Here is a 16,012-nt window from a genome sequence, read left to right on the forward strand (position 1 = left end):
CAAACTAGTAAATCATGTATTATTCAATTTTTATATCTCTCAAGGAATTAAAGAACAAAGATCCATAAACTTCTTTACCAACTCATCTTTACACAAATTGAATAGGCAGGTCTGTTTCAGCAGTAATTCAGAAAATTATTTTTCAATGAGAAGATACATGTTAAATTTTATTTCTCCAGATTTTCCTAAAGTAGAAATTCTAATGTATGATATTTTAATTTAGCAAGCTTCTAAAATAGATTGTAATGTACAGACACATGTACCATTTTAATTCCTAACAGAAAGGAAGCATAAACAACCAAGAGTGGGACTAGCAAACTGATTATGTAATAAAAGCATGAAGTGGTTCTCCTTTATAATAAAACCTTTAATCACAAAATAGCACTAATGGGAATATATATTGGAACACAGATTTCTGAACTCACCCCCTTCTATAAATTATTTATTGTGAACCAAGTAATTTATACTTGACCTCTGTATCTTTCCCACTTCAATTTCCTTTTGGATTCTTCCTTTGACTTTTTTCTCTTCAGACTCCACCTCTTCATCCCCTCTTAAAAAACACAGCATACTCTTCAAGATATTATGTTTGTTCCAAGTCTCTTGGATTATTTGCATCAACAAAAGATTTACAGAGGCCATCCATTCAGGAGACTGTCACTTCAGAGGAAGATCATGGGCTGTCAAAAACTCTGCCTCTATCAAACATACTGTAGCCAAAGTGCTAACAGATTATACTAGCTACTTTTTCTGCTTTAATCTCTGTATAGAAGACAATCACACTCCCTGGTTTAGACCAGTAAAACTAGGTTCTTTTCAATTCTTACCCCAAGACAACATTTTAAGTCAGGCACTTTTTTGCATGACCTCTGAGGTTCCAGCTTCTTTGTACTGTTAAAAGCTATACTTTGACTGTTTCATGTTTTCAATATTGCAGTTTCTTCCTCTTCACACAGTTTTGTGTTTGGGGGGTTTTGGGGTGGCTCTGTGTGTGGTTTGGTGCGTTGGGGTTTTTTGTTAAGTCACTATGCAAGTACACTCAAAAAGCATAAAACAAAATATTAACATATTAAGTGATCTATCCACGCAAAGCTGTAGATTTATGCCATTAGCTCTGTGTCCTGCAAGAGGCTAATGAGGAAACGCACTCGAGCCAGAAACAGCCAGCTGATGTACTGGTAAAGAAGATCTCTACTGGTGCTGCCAGGAAAAAGCAGTGGATCATAGTAGTAGGGGACTCTACTTTGAAAGGGACAGAAGCACTTGTCTGACAGCCTGACTCGGACTCAAGTGAGGAGTGTTGCCTACTGGGGGCACAGATCAGGGATGTTGCAAAGAGGCTGCCTGCTCTGGCAAGTCCCACGGACTATTACCCACTCCTGGTGATACATGTGGGTGCTAGGGACATAGATAGTAGTAGCCTGGGGAACATAAAGAAAGACTACAGAGCCTTGGGGAGGTGGTTAGGGGCTCTGGAGCTCAGATAGTCTTTTTGTCAATTCTCCTGGATACAGGGGAGAACCTAAAAAAAGCTAGGAGGATTAGCCAGGTTAATAAATGGTTAAAAGGGTGGTGTCATAGTCAAGGGTTTGGGTGTCTTGAACACAAGACCCAAGTTTGTAGGCCAGGTCTAGTGGGGGCTGGTGGAGCTGCTCTAAGGAAGGGAAAGAGCAGTTTTGGTAGGAGGCTTGCCAGACTGGTCAAGGAGGCTTTAAACTAGATGTGCTGAGGGAGGGGTGCATCATTCCATCCCAACACACCCAGTCAGTTGCCAGCACCTACAATAAATGCTCGGAGAAATGTAGATACATTCCAGCCGCTCCAGCCAATGAGACGGCTTCAGCTGGTGCTCGGCTCAGATGCCTCTGCACAAATGCCCATAGCATGGGGAACAAACAAGAGGAATTAGAGATGTGTGCATGTCTACGGGGGTATGATACAATAGGCATCACAGAAACATGGTGGGATGGCTCCTATGACTGGAGTGTTGGAATGGAAGGTTACAGGCTCTTTAGAAAAGACAGGCCTGGCAGGTGGGGAGGGGGAGTTGCCCTTTGTGTTAGGGATAGGCTGGAGAGTATGGAGCTCTGTCTGGGGACAGGTGAGCAGTCCACAGAGAGTTTGTGGGTCAGGGTTAAAGGGAGAACAGCGATGGGAGACATTACTGTGGGGATCTGTTACAGATCGCCTTATCAAGAGAACCTGTGGATGAAGCACTCTATAGACAGATAGGAAAAGCCTCACACTCACAGGCCCTTGTTCTCATGGGTGACTTCAACCACCCTGACATCTGTTGGAACGATGTTACAGCCCGGCACAAGCAATCCAGGAGGTTCCTCGATTGTGTGGAAGACAACTTCCTGCTGCAAGTAATAGAGGAGCTGACAAGGAGAGGTGCCATGCTTGACCTCGTGCTCACCAACAGGGAAGGGCTCGTTGGAAATGTGACTCTCCAGGGCAGCCTTGGATGCAGCGATCACGAGACGCTCGAATTTGAGATCCTCAGGACAGTGAGAAGAGCGTGCAGCAAGCTCACTGCCCTGGACTTCAAAAGAGCAGACTTTGGCCTCTTCAAGAACCTACTTAGTAAGGTTCCATGGGATACAGCCCTAGAGGGCAGGGGGGGCCAAGACTCTTGGTTGATATTCAAGGATCACCTGCTACAAGCTCAGGAGTGTCGCATCCCAACTAGAAGGAAGTGCAGCAGGAGGGCCAGGAGACCTCCTTGGATGGATAAGGAGCTGCTGAGGAAAATTCAAATGAAAATGAAAAAAGAGGCTTATAAAAGGTGGAAGCAAGGACAGGCAGCCTGGGAAAAGTACAGGGATGTTGTCTGGGAAGCTAGGGACCAGGTTAGGGAAGCCAAGGCCCAGTTAGAATTAAACTTGGCTAGGGATGTTAAGGATAACATGTGTGCAGTTCTGGTGTCCTCAACATAAAAAGGACATGGAACTGTTGGAACAAATCCAGAGAAGGACCACGAGGATGATCAGGGGACTGGAGCACCTCCCGTATGAAGACAGGCTGAGGAAGTTGGAGCTGTTCAGCCTGGAGAAGAGAAGGCTGCGTGGAGACCTCAGAGCAGCCTTCCAGTATCTGAAGGGGGCCTATAGGGATGCTGGGGAGGGACCCTTCATTATGGACTGTAGTGAGAGGACAAGGGGCAACGGGTTAAAACTTAAGCAGGGGAAGTTTAGATTGGATATAAGGAGGAAATTCTTTCCTGTTACGGTGGTGAGGCACTGGAATAGGTTGCCCAGGGAGGTTGTGAATGCTCCGTCCCTGGCAGTGTTCAAGACCAGATTTGATGAAGACTTGGGTGAGATGGTTTAGTGTGAGGTGTCCCTGCCCATGGCAGGGGGGTTGGAACTAGATGATCTTAAGGTCCTTTCCAACCCTAACCATTCTATGATTCTATGACATTAAACACACAGTAAGATGATTAGTATTTCAAAACATAAACTTACTCTATTTGTAAAGTGAGATTCCTTGAGAAAATTGCTTTATGTAGTATCTACATATAAAAGCTCTTTGGAAATAGGAAAAACCTATGTAAATAGTGAACATATGATAAGCCTTACTGCTTGTGCCTCTTCGTCATTAAAACGAATCATGTACACATGGTGGAACAGATGCCTCCTGAGGCAGATAGCCTCCCACAACACATGACTAAAACCTCAGTAATGTGTCCTCCCTTTCAGTTACCCTTTTACAGCCTAACTCTAAACAAGTTTAATCAATTGCAATCTTTTGTATGCTAAGAAGTAACAACAGAAGATAGATTTGATAGAAAAATTTATATTAGCCTGCCCTAAGAAAATCAGGGCTAGTACTAGAAAGTTACATGAATCCTGACCTGAACGGAAAAAAAAAAATATGAGTAGTAATGTCAAAATGCACTTTTCCCCCAAGTATTTTGTAATAATTAGAATTAGGAAAGTATCTTCTAGTGATTTTGAAAGTTCAGGGTTTTTTTATCACTATAAATATCTTAAGTTATACCATCAAGTCTAACTCAGGTAAGAGACTAAATAATAAGGAAAAAGCATATCTAACCAGTCCATGCTCAAACTAGAACCCCTCTATCTTCCTTAGAAGACTTTCACAAATCCCTTATGTGTTTCAATGGCTAATAGATCCCGTGTTAAAAATTCAGATCAAGTTTCCCCACATCAATTTCATCAAGGTCAAATACAAGCTTCTTTCCAGTCCACACAAGGTACATCCAACAGGCTTCTAGTATAATACAATTTTTGAGGAAATAAGTTTCTAGTAACAGGTAAAATTTTCTTATATTCTAAAGAAACTCTTCCTCTATAGAATGCTTTTATGTAAGGATTCATTTTACAGAGGAAAAACAAACTACAACATAAAACAGGGCATGATGAGCATTAGGAAAAAGGGACTGCAGATGAAACGCAGCATCCCCCATGAACTGTTCTAATTTCAGTCATTTTAACAGATTTCAAGAGCAGCTTCTGATGCTGAGGTTTACCTTGACATTTCACTGGAACAAAGAGAAACTTAAGGTCAGATATAAAGATGGTCCACTTGAAACCAGGACAGATCATTTGATTATTAATAAAATTTTTCCAATGCATAGGTATTTCAGTGTTTTCTTTTAACTTTCTTAAATACAGCACAAGTCAAGAGAATCACATAGTGCTGAGAAACTCCTCAAGTAAGCTTACACTCCATCACTAATGTTTCAGTTTGCAGACTGGATTGTGCCTGTCCCAAACATTACTGGCTAACCAACCTTTCTGCAGTAACAGAGATAGTCTGCTTCTAGCATCTGAACTACCTCACACCATGACACTCGTTAAGGTACAGAGCAGATTTTTTCCCTCCAAAGTTACATTATTCTGGACCATTCTCTCCATTGTACCATATTCCTTCACAAAACTCCTAGCAACAAAGCATCAGTCACTGTTGATGCTGTTTGTACATAGTCACACAGAAAGGTAAATACCATCACATTAAACTTGACAGTGATAACTGACAACTTTTTCAGGGAGAACAGTCTTCCCAGAGATGTTACAAAAACGGGAAGAAAAATCAGCAGTAGATACTTCTCCCACTCACCTCCAGTGAAAATGGGCTTCAGAACCACATGGCAATACCCTCTTCACTCCCCTTCCTTTCTCAAGCCTGTACCTGACAACTGCCAGAAAGCAAAATAAGCAAGAACAATGAAACTACATAGATGTTTCAATTCCTACCCAGCAACTCTAAGAACCCCAGTGGTAAAGTTGAGACCTGCCTGTGATCAGCAGGTTCAGGGTGGTGACTCTACTCCTTGGCTCTTGTGAGACTACATCTGGAGTACTGCATACAGCCCCAACTTAAAAAGGACATGGACATGTTGCAGCAAGTCCAGAGGAGGGCCACAAAGATGATGAAGTGGCTGGAGCAGCTCCCCTATGAAGACAGGCAGAGAGAGCTGGGTTTGCTCAGCCTGGAGAAGGCAAGGCTCCGGTGAGACGTAAGAGCAGCCTCTCAGTACTTAAAGGGCACCTGCAAGAATACTGGAGAGGGACTTCTGACAAGGGTATATAGCAACAGGAGAAGGAGGAAGGGCTTTAAATTGAAAGAGGGTAGATTTAGATTAGGTATTAGGAAGAAATTCTTCACTACAAGATTGGTGAGGCACTGGAAGCAGCTGCCCAGAGAAGCTGTGCCTGCCCCATCCCTGGAAATGTTCAAGGCTGGGCTGGATGGGGCTTTCAGCAACCTGGTCTACTGTCAGGTATCCCTGCTCACAGCAGGGGTCTGGAACTAGATGATGATCTGCAAGGTCCCTTCCAACTCAAACCATTCCACGATTCTATGATAAGCACAAAGCCCTTTCCAGGACCATTAGAAGCCTGCCTACCAAACTCATTCAAGCAGTCACAAAAAACTTCAGGTAGGTCCATATAACCTTCCTTAGGAGGCACTTCCTACTTGCCCATAAAATGTAAGCAAAAACACATTAAAAAAAAAAAAACAAGCCACACCTTTCTTAACTGCTGCCTGTAACAGGTATTACTTTGCACCATGAAGTGCCAGGAACAGATCTAAAGTAAACAGCAAAGACCAACGATGACTTAAGCAGGAAAATCTTGGAGCAAACAAATTAAAATATGAGGTGGCAGATCACATCAACCTCACCGCAAGCTAAACCAACACCATTTGCCTGCCTCTTACACTAATCACAAAAATAACAGCTTTTATACATAGTTGTATGAAGTTTTCCTTTAGGCTAGAACAAGGGACAATAATATTCAGTTTCAGACAGTTCTAGAAGTTAGACTTTCCTTCTACATTTGGCTGTGGGAAGGTCTGAATTAAGAAAAACAGTAACAACTAAAGTGCTGGAACATGAGCAGCTATCTAAAACAGACAGACCTCATGTATGCATAAGTGAAGGCTTTTACTCCTACCTCATCACTTTCATCTACTTCAATACCACCATCTTTGTCATCATCCATTTGCTTATGGATCATGCGGAGAGCTTCTAGACTGAATCGGTCCTCCTCAGTAAAGCACGGTGGGCTGAGTGAACTGCAGGGATCTAAAGGGAGGGGGGGAGGAAAAAAAAAAACAAAACAAAAACCAGAAATATTATCTACTGTTGCACTAGAATATAAAGCTTCCAAGAAAAAGAATGGGCTTAAATTTCTGTATGTGTACATGTCCTTCACCTCACATAGCCGGGAGGTCATAGATACCAAATTCAGCTGTAAAATAATAATTCTTACCAAAAAAAGCGGGGGGTGGGGGGGTAGGGTTGGAGGGGAAAGGGTGTCAACTCTTTGTTAGGAGGGAAGCCCAAAGAACTAGCTAGAACAGATTGGCTCTTGGATATTTTTTTTTATCCCTGTAACTGCTATCTCTTCTATCATCCACCCTCAGTAATATATCACTGCAATAGCAAATAAAGTCACTGTGCTTTCCAACCTCCTTTCTGAAAGCCTGGGCTAAACAGACCAGAGGAGGGAAAAAAAGTGTCATTCTTATGATTATAGCTTCATAAACAGGTAACAAAGGAATGATAGCCATACTGTAGATCATATTCAAATTAGACAGTACTACTGGATGCAAAATATTCACAGTGGACTGCAAGAGAAACAAGCAAAGAAAGCTCAACTGGTAGCAAGTCATATTCTCAGCCACATATGTTCTGATTAAAAAACACTAGAATTACTGTGGAGCAGGTTTTTGGGTCAAAAATAGCACATTTTCATCTACATTCATCACCAAAGACTAATGATTTGCATGCACCTGATGGCTCTGCTTTCACCATGTCAGATTGTTATATCTCTGGTTTTTCCCTTCCACAAGGCACATGCCAAATGCTCCAAAAATTCTACAATGCATGATCAACCATTGTTAAAGATTGTCTTTCACAGACCTTGGCATTAACTAATAGCTATTTCATTAATTCTGATGTACTGAACACCATCAAAGAACAGAAGGTGGAAAAGGATACACAAATTAATTTTTGAAAGTTCAGCTTTAATAAGGTAGTGAATTCCCACTGCAATATACATTATAAAAATGCACTCACTAGTCCCATAAACTGGTCAACTCCAGTCACATCAATGCAAATACAAATTGAGGCAGCACAAGTAATTTTTGCTTCTTCTAGTCTACCAAAGGATTAAGATTAAATGTTACTACAGATTTTATTAAAGGCTCATTTATATAAGTAATGAAAGGGAAGCACATATAGAAATGGGTAAGATCAAGAGTTTGCACAGAAAAACAGATTTATTGGTTTAGTACTTCCATACCAATTTGCATTAGCATGATTCTGACTATTAGAAATTTCAAAACAATAAAAAGAAATGGAAGCTGGTAAGACTCAGCTTGCAGAAGGCTACAAAGCAGAAATATAAAGGTGGCAGCCACAGCATAGCTGCAATCTCTAACGCGTATTAACAGGATTGAACCCTACAGCTAGACATGAGTCAATGTACTCTCACTTTATACACCAGCTTTATTACACAGAAGTTAACAGTTATCTGTTATCTGTGTCCATGTATCAATTGAAAACACAAACAAAACCCAACCAAGAACCAACCACAAAAACAAACCAAATGCCTTACTGAAACCATCCCAGAATGGAGATGCTGAATTTAGTAATACTTCATAGAAAGCAGAAAAACAAATGACTAAACATTAAACAAGACCACTCTCAAACAATTCTCAGCTTTGGAACGAACAGAAGTAATGTGTCATGAAAAAGTAAAACTGAGTAATTTTATGTTAAAAAAAAAATAATCTTCTATTTGCCCATCATCACTTCATTAGAAAAGGTTTAATTTGTACAATACACAGCCTTCAGAATTTTGCCTTGCAATGAAAATATTACTATCATTGGGGGGGTTAAAGGACTTATCCTTGTAATACAGAGTATTTGTCATAGAAAGGCTTCCCATGCAATAGTATGACTCACCTCAAAATTCTGCTAATAGTTAAATTCCAATAGCCACAAAGAAGATGACATTATTTGAACACAAACATATTTCAGAACATTTTGTACTGCAAGATTAGTTCTATACTATGTTTTAAGTTAGAAGAAAGCATAATTGTCAGAACAGACGAACAGGTCCTCCAAACACACCCAACTTCATTTGTAGTTATTCCTAGACTTACAGAGAAAATGTCAGACCAAGTGTTCAGTTTGCAAGCACTCACTCAAATGCTTTTCTATTTTGTTCAGCTGAAAGCCCAGCTTTTCAATTAAAAGAAGTTCTCAGAGTACATTTTCTGAAAACTGAGGTTTTCAACTCTTTTCTCAATCAATTTCTTAATCGGAGTATTTACTTATCTTGAAGATGCCTTTTTTTGGTTATTTAAGAAGGAAGGCACTTTAAAGAGCTATGGCTCTTCTTGAGAGAAGTAAACAGGCTGCTTGTGCTTCAAATGTCCCATGTCCTGAGCTCCAGGAACACTTGATCTCTCTCTCGAGACAACAGAGTTCCAATTGCTCCTTTTGGAACTGAGAAACATGGAGCAGGACCACATCTCGGCTGTAATAAAAATTAACCCACTCTAAACAGAATCCAGATTTACCTTCAAGGTTATTTTCATATGGTAAAATTAAACATTCCTAGACTGACAACACCTGTCATCCCTTTATTCAGAAAACAATCTCACAACAATTTACAAAGCCACAACCTAAAGAATAAGTGAAAAACATTTCACAAGCATACCTATGAAGCCCTACCAATCCCAAAAACCTGACAAATTTAATGACCTGCAGCTTTAGAGAGGATTCTAGCGCACACAATTTTGCCTCACTTGCATGGCAGAAACAATTCAAATTAATACTACATGAAGCATGGCTAGAAACCTCCCAAACATCCTGTTAATTAAGATAACAGCCAAGAGGAAAAGTCTCGATATAGAACAAGCACCATAAACACAGGTCTGAGACCATGCAATAAATTATAAGACAAGTTGATAGTTTATTTTTCAATTTGAATCTATTGAAGGTGTTCTGGGATTCCAAACCTTCTATTGTACTGTAATGACAAACTATTTCACATCTGGACCAATTTCACTGTCCTAGTCTGGTATGTGTGGCATAATACACTCAGTCCAAAACCATCATCACAGGAAAGATCACAGGGATACCATGTTCATTCAGGGTTAAACTTGATATCTTAGAATCTAATCCTTCCTTTAACAAACAGCACAGAAGAATTAGCAAAGCAAACAAAAGAGATATAGGGTAGATGAGGTGGACAAGAGTCATACAAGCACACCATATGTCACTCTAGGCAGGAGTTATTTTACAGACCAGTTTTTCATGTTGCTCAGAAGCAAGTTTTCAGAAATTCTGGTCATGATATGGAGAGAATTTGCTACTAAACAAATTATATGTCAAATTTGTGGCCCAACAAATGCAGCGCAGGCTTTTGAACTGACCCTTCTACCTGCCTCAAGTAGCTCAGCAACTGATTCCTAGCTCTGAGGCAAGAGGAGAAAGTAGTCTTCACCAGTCCAAGGAGCTGCACAAGGCCACGGGTACAGACCAGTCTTACACAAGACAGTTTGATAGTAAACTGAGTACAGAGTTATCCAAGGGGGTATACAGGAAACTTTGTATTTGCAGATAAGGGGAAAGTAACACACTTTCCCCTCCCCCTTCTTTTTTCACTTCTGTTTTTCAATGAGGTTAGAATAAGGCAAGACTGCAAGAAAAACTTCAGTTTGAAACTCTCCTAAACGTTAGAATAATGGTTTTTTCATCCCATTTTCTAAAAGCGACAGGGGTTAACTTAAATTGACACTGTCAACACAAACCACTAAAGAAGATTAATTACATCCATATCTTCAAGCATTCAAGCATTTCAGCAAAGCCCTTGAAATTTTTTCAGGAATACACCATTAGAAACGGTCCCAAAGCAAAAGGATACATGCACCTTGCAGTCTTTATCTATCCTGCACTTACTTTTCCCTAAATTGTTGCAATCATAACAGACTTCAGAATGAAAGACTGGCAGACAAACAGCTAATAATCCTGTGGTCATCACGCACACACACCCTGTGGCATATGGACACTGGAGCATAGCAGCTTTGTGACAGAGGGACCCTAGCAAGTATTTGCACTTCCAATCTGGCCTCCAAAGCACTTGAGCCCTCAAGTCTTTTAAATGCCTCAAAGAGCCTTTCTAAGGAAGAATACAGGGTCACACAAAACCTTTATGATTTTCAAAGGTACCCGGAACCTGACACACACCTCCAAATTTAAGATTAAAATGCTTTTAAATTTCCCCATTAGTTCACTCAGAGCAACTTAGCGGTTGAGAGTTATTTGGATAGATTGGCTACTACGCATCATTTCTGCCCTGTGAGGATGTTCGGCATTCACAGAGGAGGAAGCACACTTTTTTATGCTAGCATATGGCAGTCCTATGAAAGTCTGCAGTGCTTCCGTGACAGCCTTTTTCTGATGTATTCAGGAGTGTACCATGTTCTTCTGGTTTTATGATTCCCTGTTCCTAAGAAGCCATCTGGGAGAAAGGGAAGCCTCACAGAAAAGGCAAGCGCTATACAAAGTCTCAGCTTCCTAAGTACATACACTCATCTTAAAATAACTGTTTCCCAAGAAGTAGGATTTCTTTGCATTTTCCAGAGCAAAGCAGGTGGTCACAATATCCCCAACCCCCCCAATGAATGGATTTTTACCTAACTAGAATTTCTATTTCATTACATTTCTTTTGTGCTTTAGCTCTACACTATACTTTAATACATTACAGTTTCTTCATCAATTTAATATATTCTTTTCAAGGCAAGACAAAAACCATAAAATAACAAAGTACAAATCTGGGTGTCAGGTACAGTAGGGATTACTCAGATTACTGAAAAACAAGTGTTTTCAAGAATTTCACCAGATCTTCAAAACAGCTATTCACAACAAAAGCAACAAACATGTTTCTTTTAGCTTAAATCTTAACATAAGGTGTCATTAAAGTCTTGAAGATGCTTGAAGACACAGCCTCAAAGTAAGCTTTGTTTAATCTTTCAATTAAAAGCTCCCAAAGCAAATCACTCCTACTCTTAATAATTAAACTACTCCATATGGCAAGTAGGCTGAGCAGGATATAACTGTTAACTTGACAATGTCACCTGTGACATTTATTTAAATGATTAGAGTGGAAAATAAAATTCATCACTGCAGCACATCTTTCCAATAAAAACATTAAAAAAAACTTTGACAAAAAGGGCAGAATATACTTATCTTTTAATCACAACATTGATTTACTTAAATGAGCTTCCTAAAGAGGAAAAATTGCTGTAATACTAATTACAGCAGGGAAATGGGTGCAACAGGAAAGGAGAATCAGGCCACTGTCGTCTCCAAGGAATTTTACAATGCAAAATTTCACATTAAGCTTTTCCACTACCCCATATTAGAAACTGAGACAATTTCTGAAATCATCTTTCTAAGCTCATGTAGCAACAGCAGATGAGACTCAGATAAAACTCCTGACTGCAAAGCCTGGTATCTGAAGCACTTGTTTCTGAGCATATGTGTAAGGCTTAGTGACTGGTAGCACTTCATTTAAAAAAAAAAAATTAATAAAACCAAAGATATTTGCAATTCAGCTCCATTGAAAGCTGCCATAATTCTTTTTAAATCCACTAAACATCCTTCAGTAAAAACAGATCATTTTGAACAGCCTTAAAATAATTCATTACCACTTCATTATATATATAAGCAATACTCCCCATGAGAAATCCAAACCTAGCTCTGTCGCTACTGAGAAATGTCCATTTAGTCTGCTACTTCAGTACCTTTTAATACATGCAAATCAATTATATTTTTAACACTGCATGGAAACTTGAAACTTGATCAGGCAAGCAAAGCTTTGATTTTTCCTTAAATCGCCATTAGCTCATCTCTGCTTTCTCCACACCCACAAAAAAGCTGTCTAATTCTGAACTTAAATTTCCTATTTTTATGCCCAGGAAAAAAGTGAAACCAATCTGATATTTAAAGCAAAAATTCAAACAATAATGCCATTAGTAAAATCACGTGTTAAAACAGTTTTTGATTAAGGCTTTTCTAATCTTTCCTAGATAAGAAGCATAAACTGCAGAACAGCAGGGACTGTTAACTTTCTGATCACCTGTTAAGACATTTTAAACATCACATACTATTTTAGAAAACTATTCAAGAACTTTGCAACAATAAAAATGGTTATTCAACAGAAAAGATACAAAATAAATTCTCTAGAGAGTTTTATGTCAAATCTAATTTTACTTTAACTTAACTGCAGTCAAAGCAACTATCCCAAATCAGCAATGCTTGTTTGAAAAGAAAGTTGCAATAAGGGGTTTGAATATATTAATCATGTCAAGGATTATACAGAGAAGACAGAATATCAGTATAAACACTTCATTTAGACTCTTAGGAAATTAATTATTAAATTACAACACTGTCTAATTCAACAAAAATCAGGAAGATGGTTTCATGGCTTTTCCATCTTCTTCCCACACCCTCCCTGAGCAATGATGTAGTTTGAAGGGAAGAGGAAGTTGGACAATTACTGTACATAATGGTCAAAGCAGACTGACTTAGAAGAGGAACTCCTGCCAACCCTGACAGAGCAGGATGAGTGGAAACCGGGAGATGCATTTTATATAAGCCGTGAAAAATTCACCTATTTTCCTACTTTCAGCCTTACATGTACTTTAATGGTACTTAATATAAAAACCCAAACACACATAGGAATGTTCAGTTAAAATGTAAAAAAAATAATAACAAAAAAGGATACCAGATATCTAATACCTGCTTGCAGTAGTAGGAAAATGTCTCACTTACTGATACAAAAAGACCAAGAAAGGAGATATTTAATGCAGTTTAAATCCAAGTACTCATCCATATATCTTGATTTTGCAGTAAAGACTATTTAATGCACCTTTAAAAACGTATTATGTACTCTTTGCACATTATCATAATTATTACCATTTAAAATTTTAATAACTCCAAGAAAAAACAAATTAACACAGGTTCAAAGATGATCTAAATTAGTAACTTCACCTGGAATAAAAACACACTCTTAACTCAGACAAAATGAACAAGACAGTCAATACTCTAAACACATGTTTAGAAGTTCCAGCTATCAAAGAAAGGACTATGAATTTGCTATTTGAGTTCATTTCTGAACAGAACATTGATTAAGCTGATGAAATAAACTGCAGATGCATATTCATATATATTCAGCAACTATTAATGCATATCACATCTAAGCACATAAACAACACATATCTAAGCTTCTAATACATTTTAGGTCTGACTAGTTACCTACCACTGTTCTAACAAGTTTCCCCATTTTCTAACAGCAGGAAGCTGGAAAAGATGCAGTATATCCCTGATCATATACTTTAGTCTGCCTAAGAATTTGTCAGCTCTTAAGGAAGAACAGCAGCATAGTATTTAAGCCACTTTCTTAACTTGGTCAGGAAATTAGAAAAACAATTTACAGGTGACCCTCAAATGGCTGACAATATGCCCACATGATTTCTGAAGCAAACTTCCTAGTAATGGTTTTCTAAATAAAACCAATAAAACCCCATCTTCTTGCTTAGAATTCTGTCCTTGTTAACACCTCTCCTGTATATTAATCTGGAACCCTCATATATAGCCTCCTAGTCAAAGTATAGGGTCAAAATTCAGCGTACCAATTTCTTTTGGGGTATGGCTCAAGAGCATAAGACACACTGAATTCCTTTCTGGAAGACACTAATCTGCAGACTACAACCATATTATGGCTGATAATGCAAAAGTCTACAAACTTTTTTCATGCTGAAATGTAGTTCACAGCTTCTTAGAATTAAAAAAAAGGGGGGGGGGGCTACTCTTGACCCTTGAAAAGCATTTTACCATCTTATGTAATCTGAAAAAAAGTTTAGTAAAGGCATCAGAAGTTTTACAGGTGTGGCTTTAAGATTAAAAAAAGCATCTTTTAAGACCTAAATCCTTACACTTTCAGACAAATAAACTACTAAAATTACAAATTAGGAGTGTACTAAAGTCTTTGTTTCCACAAACTCTTGATATATCTTTAAATTCATACTATTAATCACATCAATTTTTTTCTCTGATATATTTATTTTCATATGTGGTTCATAATCATATCCTATATCCATGAATCAGGCATGTAGCATGACATTGCTGACATTACTGAATTACTTCAGTCTTCTGGACCATCTGATCTAGTACGTATATTAACAACTGTTCTAACCAAGGAATCAAATTTAATCTTCTGTGAGCACCATCTGTAGGGTCATCAGCTCCTTCAGAGTTCCTGTAACAACATGTTGTCAGGATGTATTTATACTTCAGGAGAGCATATCAGAATTATACAACTGAAATCTAAAGTAAAAAGTTAACACTGTACTCACAATAAAGAAAGCTTAGCATCAGGGCACCTTTAAAAAAAAAATACACAATCTAGTTTAGATTCTAGCATTTGAGTATTAAATTGTCAGCCTATGTAACATTTATACTTTCAGAAATACAAAAGCACTGAGTACATAGATTCATTTATTTAATTAATAACACCATAATGAAACACTTCCTTTTAGTATCATTCAACATATCAGTAATTTTAAGGATGTAAATAAATATTAGTTTCTTTAAATAGTTCTATTTGTTTATGTGAGGATTTAGCAGTGCAGACTGCTGCCTAGTTAAGTACTACCCTGCTTCCAGGGTAGTACATGAACTACTTTGCACTCACATCCAACTCCAGATTGCACAACTGGCAGTTTTGCTCCTACTAATATGCTGCTAAATATTTTTCTCCTGATTAATTTCACCAAGTGATAAACTAGGATGACAAACTTACTGCTGGAGTCTCAGTTCACCTTGGCTTATTTGATGCAAATGAAATCTAAAGAGTTGGGGCTTTCAAAAAGAAAGCAGGTTTTCAGAATGTAAAAATGAACTGGTCACACTTATTTGGAATTAACATTATCATTATGCTATTGCTCAAAAGCACAGATAGTGCTCTTCACAATTATCAGGACGTCAGAATAACCGTAATTGCATATATCTTGGCTACATCTTGGTTGATACTGTTTTTATAAATATATTTCTAGGCCCATAAAAACAGTATCAAATGGTATAGTTTTCCAATATGCATTCTTTTGCTGTTAAAGCAGGCAATAAAATAAAAGCCAGACCCTACACAATGAGCGTGCACAAAGTCATGCACTGGAATCACAGAGGAGAAAAAGAGGAAACTCAATTCAATTAAACAAGAACTCCAGAACTCATATAACGTTAGGGAGATTTAGCTCAGATCAATTATGGTTTAAAAATAAATAAATTTAATTCGTACTGTGAGCACATGGTTTTTCCCATCCAAGAATTACATACAAGTTTAAGTAAGCAGTATTCAGCCTCTAGACAAAAGTCACACACAAAAGGAAACAGTAAGGTTCCTGAATATTCTGCATTTGCCTGAACAACGCACATTGCCAACTACTGCTTGTACAGCACTAC

The 16,012-nt window shown here is 38.4% G+C and overlaps 1 protein-coding gene across 3 annotated transcripts in view; it reads right to left on the reverse strand.

The window, feature by feature from the left end:
* Positions 1-16,012, reverse strand: part of STIM2 (stromal interaction molecule 2) — a 60,775-nt gene that overhangs the window by 21,168 nt on the left and 23,595 nt on the right. For 2 of the 3 annotated variants that reach the window (XM_057405583.1, XM_057405585.1), the window contains exon 2: positions 6,426-6,556. The exons of the other annotated variant lie outside the window; for it this stretch is intronic. In XM_057405583.1, coding sequence (XP_057261566.1) covers positions 6,426-6,556 — 131 coding nt within the window. The remainder of the gene's footprint in view (positions 1-6,425; positions 6,557-16,012) is intronic. 3 annotated transcript variants of the gene reach the window in all.

This window comes from Pezoporus wallicus, unplaced genomic scaffold (genome assembly GCF_028554395.1).
Source record: "Pezoporus wallicus isolate ANWC-B61680 ecotype Strahan unplaced genomic scaffold, APGP_CSIRO_Pwel_v1 contig_642, whole genome shotgun sequence".
Taxonomy (NCBI): domain Eukaryota; kingdom Metazoa; phylum Chordata; class Aves; order Psittaciformes; family Psittacidae; genus Pezoporus; species Pezoporus wallicus.